The 8,092-nt window shown below is 39.8% G+C and overlaps 1 protein-coding gene across 1 annotated transcript in view; it reads right to left on the reverse strand.

The window, feature by feature from the left end:
* Positions 1-7,593, reverse strand: part of LOC128616802 (transmembrane protein 150A-like) — a 15,671-nt gene extending 8,078 nt beyond the window's left edge. The window contains exons 1-3 of the mRNA XM_053639609.1: positions 7,344-7,593; positions 4,440-4,487; positions 875-961 (exon numbers count right to left, since the gene is read on the reverse strand). Of these exons, the coding sequence (XP_053495584.1) occupies positions 875-961; positions 4,440-4,487; positions 7,344-7,423 (215 nt within the window). The 5' untranslated portion in view covers positions 7,424-7,593. The remainder of the gene's footprint in view (positions 1-874; positions 962-4,439; positions 4,488-7,343) is intronic.
* Between the last annotated feature and the right edge of the window lie 499 nt (positions 7,594-8,092).

Genomic DNA, 8,092 nt, shown 5'->3' on the forward strand with positions numbered 1-8,092 from the left:
TTACTGGTGAAAGCTTTGAATTGTCTGAACGACCGGCTTTACATGAAGATACGTTATTTTACTAGTGACCGTTCTCATAAATCATTATAAGACACATTTTGTGTGTTTATAGGGTTATAATACCACATCATGACAATCCTGGCTATTGCAAACTCTAGTACAACCGCTGTAGGTTATGTGGGCGGAGCTTTGTGTACATGGGCAGGAATTGGGGCGGAGCTCAGGGAGTAAGGATGCAGGGTTTGAACCCACAACCCTGGAGGTCCTAACCACTAATCCACCATGCCCCCGCCCCTTAAATTTATATATTTATATAATCATTTATATAGACAATCATTTCCTCTGAAACAAACTGAAAATTCAAAAAAACTGTTTTTATGATTTGCTTATTTGATCAGATCTCAGGCAAAAGTCTGATCTAAAATATCTCAACATAAAAACAGAAACTGAGATTTATATATATATAAATGAAATAGAGGCATTTTTTGAAAAAAACAAAACAAAACAAAACAACAATAAACAAAACCTACAACAAACTCATTAATTATGTATTCATTAACTCCTTAATATTTAAATGAATTTAAATTTGTTCAAATCAAACCGAAACGTATAACACTCTGCAATATAAAATAAATTCTGTAAAAAAAAATATTAAAGCTCTAATTAAAGCCATAGTGTATAATTCTTCTTCTTCTTCTTCTTCTTCTGTGTACACCTTCTCCAGGAGTCTGGAATTTATTTATTTGTTTGTTTGTTTATTTATTTATTTTATTTTGCTCTGTACTTTGATGTCACCTGTGCCTGTATGATGTTAAATGATAATGATATTATAGAAAATTAGGAATAAATAGAAATCATAAGGCGTATTAATTACCTGATGAGAGGGATGTTATCCAGAGTGCAGCAGGGAGACTGTCCACTCTGCATCACCAGAGGCTCCTCACAGGACAAGTTATACACCCTGTATAACACACACACACACACACACACACACACACACACACACACACTTTGTATCTTGAACATCCTTATTAGTCTGATGTTTGGTATTCTCCAGTTTTATACCTGTTTTAACTGAATGTAGTGCTCTGGTTACAATTTTAAAAAAATACATTTTTAAAAAACAACAACAATCAAAACACTTGTTTAAAAATCATTTTTTGAGTTTAGGTTTCAAAAAGTTCAAAAAGTTTCATCTCATCATTGACTACAGCTGTACATTTATCCCAAAGTGGAGGAGCATCATGACGAATCCGACAGTCCAAACTAGATGCTATGAAATGAAATGAAACTCTTTCATGACAGCAGGGATGAAATTTCATGCTGGAATGCAACCCTTCTGCCTCAGACACACTGCACTGACTGCATCCACGTCTCCTCGTCAATATTGGTTATTCGCCATGTCTGCTCTGCTTCAGTCCCCATTGCCTCCCATCATACTCTGTACACCCTGTGTTATTTGGCTCACTTTCCTTATATGGTCACTATTTCCTGTTGCCTTTCTAGCTGCTAATGCTGCGTTTGCATAACGCTTTCTAGGCAGAACAAAAAGAAAATGCCCTCTCGACTTGGGTTCGCCAGGTGATGTCATGTCAACATGTCCGCTCGCACTGTCGACGGTAAATAAAACCTCACTTCACGACTTTAAATGATATTTATTTTAGATCACTCAGGAAAGACGCATCAGATCTATAACGAAGTAAAGTGAATACATCATAAACTCATAATCGTTAATGTTAGCTGGCTAGCTTGTTGCAAAAAAAAAAAAAAACAACCACACGATTTCATGGAGGCGTCCATGTTTTGTTTTTTTTTTCTTTTCCCCCCACTTTGTAGCGTATGCTGCATTCATGATCCTGTAGGAACTGGGAAATGTCCAACATCTGAGTAGTTTTTCATGAGCTACAACTTCTCCATGACATGGCGGTGCTCATAGAGAAACGTAATAACAAAAAATGCTAGAGCGAATTAAGGTTTTTAAGCCGTCTTTTGAGTTGATATTTGAAATCGTTAAATACCGGGTAAAACTTTAGGAGCTGAAATGTTCATTTGGTTTCTGATTGGTTTTCTTTTTTTTTCTTCTTTTTTTTACTGAAACTGCTCCTCCGTGTACGTTTAACAGTGAATGATCACATCCGTTAAAAAAAATAAATAAAACACTCAACAAACAACTCTTTAATTCCAATTTTTGTAGACAGCTTACAGCGAGTGTTCATTTATTTCTGCGACTTCAGCGTGAACACTCTATAGGTCCGTTCACACATAGAGCGATGCACAGCGACGGTGCAACCCGAGACCGTTCGTTTTCAACGAGATCCGGCGACTTCTGGCGACATGAGCGATGGCAACCGTTGGTGACCGGATGTGGGCGTGTCCAGCAACTTAAAAAGTTGAGAAAAGTTGAACTTTATGCAAATCTGGAGCGACTTGGTGCAGCGACTACCAATGGGAGTGAAGACAGTAGAGCGCACGTGATCCCTGGCTACTCCCAGCTCACTCGCAGAAGCAGAGCCATTGTGGCAGTAGCCAATTAGCTTAGTTTAGTGTAGCTTAGCTTAGGAGTTTAGCAGGTTTAAAGCAAAAAATTTAATAAATGATGAACCACTCACTTGGGCGCATGGTGGCTTAGTGGTTAGCACGTTCGCCTCACGCCTCCAGGGCTGTGGGTTCGATTCGCATCGTGGCCCTGTGTGTGTGGAGTTTGCATGTTCTCCCCGTGCTGCGGGGGTTTCCTCTGGGTACTCCGGTTTCCTCCCCCAGTCCAAAGTCATGCATGGTAGGTTGATTGGTGTGTCTAAAGTGTCCGTAGTGTATGAATGGGTGTGTGAGTGTGTATGTGGTTGTGCCCTGCGATGGACTGGCACCCTGTCCAGGGTGTACCCCGCTTTGTGCCCCATGCTCCCTGGGATAGTCTCCAGGTTCTCCCGCGACACTAAAAAAGGGTTGGCGGTATAGAGGATGGATGGAAACACTCACTTTTTGTTGCAATCGAGCAAAATCCCAGTGTAGCTCCTATCTTGGGTGAAGTGTCTGGCTTGTCGCTGCTTCTGCGCCCGGAAACGAGCAGCACCGAGCCGGACACGTCACACAGGAAACATGGAGTCCACGGACACCCTGATGGTGACGCTCACTTACTGAGACAGGAGCTAGGATTGTGCTCAATAGCAACAAACAGTGAGTGTGTTTCATCATTATTATTGTTTCGCTTTAAAAGCGCTAAGATAGATAGCCGAGCACACGCTGCTTCTCCTTCATCTCGTAGGATATGATGTATATACACACTGGTGAATTTTATATCAGATCTCTCTCCCTCCAGAATGTTTCATTTTAGCAGCAAGAAAACTGGTTTGCTGTCAAAAGATGAATGTAAGTTGCGCCACCCATGTTACCATGGCAACCTGTAGTAGGAACGCCTATTGGTGACTTCAAAGTACAGTGACTGGCGACTTGCAACGATAAAACGTACCATAGGTGGGAAGTAGTTCCCAGTTGTGTTAAACGCACCATTAAACACGACAAAAAAAAATCACGGTTCAGACGTCCCATTTCCCAGTTAAATCTCAGTCCTAGTCTTACCTGTTCATTATTACTTCTCTGTTCTTTTTAAACCCTCTGTGTTTCCATGCGAATTACTGCATTTATATACTTTAACTTATAACTTTATAACATTATAACTTTTGTTGTACGGTTTTCGTTATAGATCCTAGTTTGTTTGGTATTTTTATTCCTATCTCTAAATTCTGTTCAAATATATATAATTCTGTTCAATTTTCTCACCGTGTCATAGTGTGTGCCTGGTGTGTTGAGTTATCAACTGACTGTGTGTGTGTGTGTGTGTGTGTGTGTGTGTTTTTATGTACGATTCTTGGTTTGCCCCAATAAGCACACTTCCATCCTGCTCTTATCGCCTCTGTGTCACAATAATAAACTGGACAGCAATCGTGTGACACAGGTCGAAGGTCGGCTTGAAACAGTCCAGAGCAGTTCGTAAGAGATTACAGCAGTCATCGTTAATTCCTTACGCAAACGTTTGTATTGTGCGTCACCATTTATGAAGGATTTGCAAGCAGCAACTACGTTCACGTGTCTAGATTCCTGCGCTGCCCTACGAAGGACAAAATGCACTTAAAACGACAAATTGAGTTATTATTGAAATTTTTTAAATATTGCTATGTACAGAGTAGACCAGCGTTTCTCAACCTGGGGTCCCCTAGTGGTCTGTGGTGTAATTGCAGGCAGTCCATGGGAACGTTTAAATTATGGGAATGTTTAAATTATATATATATATATATATATATATATATATATATATATATATATATATATATATATATATATCCTAACTCACACAACTTTTATTTCTGTCTAATACATTCTGAACTAAACTGTATAAGACAGTAAGAGGAAGTGAGTTATGTTGAAATAAATGTGAACTTTACCAGTTGTTTATAGGGCAGACATGCTGGTTATACACTGCCATGGCGTATCTGTGGGGGAAAAAGAGAGAAATTAATCACAGAGGACCTTTGACCTTTGAACCTAAGTTCAGGCCCACGGACTGGCTGGAGGAATCAGTGTCGCTGTGCGTTTCGACAGTCGATAGGCTCTTAAAGCAAATTACACGAATACATGAATCATCCCTGACGTCCTCCAAATGTAATGAATTAGCCAAGACATGTTTAGCGTGTGAGGTTCGTGAGCTACGAGACGAAACCTCAGCGTTTTTTTGTGTATGTAAATACCACGTATGTGCCCAAATACCGCTGTCATTAAGCACTGCGATGTCGTTTATAAATAAACTATTTTGTAAAATAGCAGGAAGAGCCGGTATTTACACGCCGGCTTTCACCCAGATCGTCCTTCCACACAGTTTCTCATTCGAACGTGAGAGGGCGTGGCTCAGGAGGCGGAGGGACTGTGCGTTCTGGAAAGTTCGTCTTTTCAAGGCGTGTTTTGCTTTTTTGAATTAATTTTTTGATCAATTCATGAAGCCACTGGAAAGTTTATTGTTACATATTATATCGTAATTGTACAACGCTATCGTATTTTGTGCAGGAAATTAGCTCGTTTTATTATTTTAAAAAAAGGCCCGACGAAAAATTTGTGCATTTTACCAAACACGTAATGACTGAAATCAGCTTCTGAGACGAGTACGTGTTCAATTTCATCAAATTTACCGTCAACTAGAGACGTCGCATCTACTGATTCCACCGTGTTTTCTTACAGACGCGCCCCCCAGCTCGGTAACTCGGGGTTCAAAGAAAATCCCGTTTCCTGACTCGTACTGACGACTTTCTGGTGGCGTTCATGTGCGTTCAACTCGTAAATACGATCTTTCTGACGTGACTTGACTTCAACATGTCTGGTCCTAGAACATGGACCCTGGAACATGGTGGTGAAGTTTTGTTCATGTTTTATAGAAGACAGGAAGTCCCATCGTGTCCTAACCCGGCATCATATTATTTGTATTTACTGAAATTTCTGTCTAGTCGCTCCTCTTAGAGAAGGTTTGTGCGTTATGTCCGTGCCTTAGCCAGTTTCAGAGCCTCTCCGTAAGCATTTCGACGTATAGTTGTCTCTGGCATACTCCGCGCATGGCAAACAACATTACTTTGACTTTTTTTGATGAAAGAATGGGATGTCGTCTGAGCAAAAGGTGTATGCTTCAAAAAGATGAAGAAAAAAAAAAGCGGGTCATTTCTGGTCCTTATTAGCCACATCGGCTTCAGTACAGCAGATTCAGTGAAAAACTACAGAAACGAAATAAACTTTCACATTGACTTAAGAAAAGACTGGATACATAAAGATAGAGGAGTGAACATTAACCCGAAAAAATGGAACAACGTGAGATCGAGTGTAACAGTAAGAAGAGCAGAGAAATGTAAATCCGTGGACATCCAGTAAAACATTAAGAAAACAATCAAAACAGTGGACTGAGCGAAGACGTCTATCCTCGGACAATAAGTGAGAGATTTTTTTTTGGCCTCCATACAGAAAAGTAGATTAGTGAATGAATACCTGTACACCAGCACCTTTAATCCACGTTCCCTGCTCTAGTCCGTTATTAAATGTGGAAGAGTGTTATGCAGCGCTGCAGCCCATGCAGGATCTGAGTGAGTCAGTTATGGGTTTAAATAATAATTCAGACCAGGGTGGGTTGGAGTTTTACTCCACCGATCCTGTCTCAGAGCTTTTGGGATAAAGGACATGGTCGCTGCTGTATTCGATGTGGTGTGATATTAACGACTCAACCCGACAAAAGATGCCAGCTTACGTCTGAACTTTCACACAGAATACAGTGAGTCATGTGTTTGTTTATTTATCTATTTCCACATTCAGTTCTATGTAAAGTAAAGGATTGGTAAATAGGAGTAAAGAAGGCTGTGAAAAATTGTCTTCATCGTTTAACCTATTGATCTTTTGTTCAAACAATTCACAAAAATTCTCTGCTCTCATGGATATCTAGTGTTTTTGTGAATTTTTTTAAACAAAAGATCAAAAGGTTAAACAATGAACATAATTTTTCACAGCCTTCTTTGCTCATATATATATATATATATATATATATATATATATATATATATATATATATATATATATATATATATATATATATCCATCCATCCATCCATCCATCTTCAACTGCTTACTCCTTTTCAGGGTCACGGGGGAACCTGGACCCTATCCCATCGGGCACAAGGCGGGGTACACCCTGGACAGGGTGCCAGTCCATCGCAGATATATATAGCTTATGTGCTCTTATTCTACCTTATTCTATTATCTTTAGAGCACCCAGATGTCATTTATTTCATCACATTTTCTTGCATGTACAGGAGTCTATAAGGCACTGCATCTCATTATCCCCACTGTTCAGGCACATTATTGCGCACAGTGCATTTCATCGCATCTCTATCCATTTGAAGGGCAGCCATTAGGGAACATCACATGTACTCCACTAAAAATATGTGCTATTTAGCAAAGAAAAACCTGTGCAACAGGTGATATTTAGAAGTTATCTTCTTCTAAGGAGATGTTTATTTAACATTTATGGAAGGAGTCTCCAGTGTCAGCGCTTCGTAACAGTCTGAGGTAAAGCTGTAACTTTGAGTTGAAAAGTTAGACTGGGATTTTGTTTGGCAAAAAGCTAAACGTACTGTTCAAAGCGAATTAGATCTTCACACATGCGGCGTTTTTTACGACACACTTTCAATTACTATTAATAAAACAGCACGATGATGTCATAAACTGTCACATAAGGTCAGGGAATTATAATTATGATTCACGAATTTCATAGACACAGCGGTGTTAGTACTGTAATTAGCGATGGATCTTTACACACTCACACAATCCATGCTCCAGAGATGGTGCAGAGAGGCAAAGTGACAGGTAAAAGCACCCAAAGCGACATTATTTCATGAGGCATCAGAAGGAAGCTTCGACTCTGCAGGATTCCCTCATTTTCCGTCTCCCAGGATCAGTGTGGCCGTCACGTCATTAAAAATAAAACTCATGAGTGTCCTTCCAGAGGGTTCGGCTTTCTCTTGTAAACTTTCCTCAGTGCGGTTCGCTTCAGCCCACATGCTGCTCTAAAGCCCTCCCCTCAAAGCATCAGGTTTCAAACAGCACGAGTTTACTAATTACTTTAATCACTGGTAACGTTTTGGACTTTTGAATCGGTTTACACAGAGTCCAGAAGCAAAAGTCCAACTAGGATCAAAGCACGAGCAGGAAGAAGCACAGCTTTCAGTCAATAATCCAAACGAGCTGAGCTTCAAGATCAAGGAATCATGGTCCAGTGTTTCCACACTCAGATAATACAGTCACAAGGCCAGGGCTGGATGAACACCTACACTGATACACTTCAATCAGTGTATATCTTACAGTCTTTATATCAGTCCAGTCTTTTATTTTTATATTCAACACTATAAAGGTTTGCTTGGTTTATTTTCTCTAAAAAAAAATTGAAGAAATAAAAAAAACAACGCTAAAGATGATGTTCAAAGCAATTTATATCTTTAACTGGCTTAGGCAGTGCTATTAGGTGTTCGACGTCAGGGATGACATTAAAATAAATAGTGTGTGTGTGTGTGTG

The sequence above is a fragment of the Ictalurus furcatus genome, chromosome 13, assembly GCF_023375685.1.
Source record: "Ictalurus furcatus strain D&B chromosome 13, Billie_1.0, whole genome shotgun sequence".
NCBI classification, from domain to species: domain Eukaryota; kingdom Metazoa; phylum Chordata; class Actinopteri; order Siluriformes; family Ictaluridae; genus Ictalurus; species Ictalurus furcatus.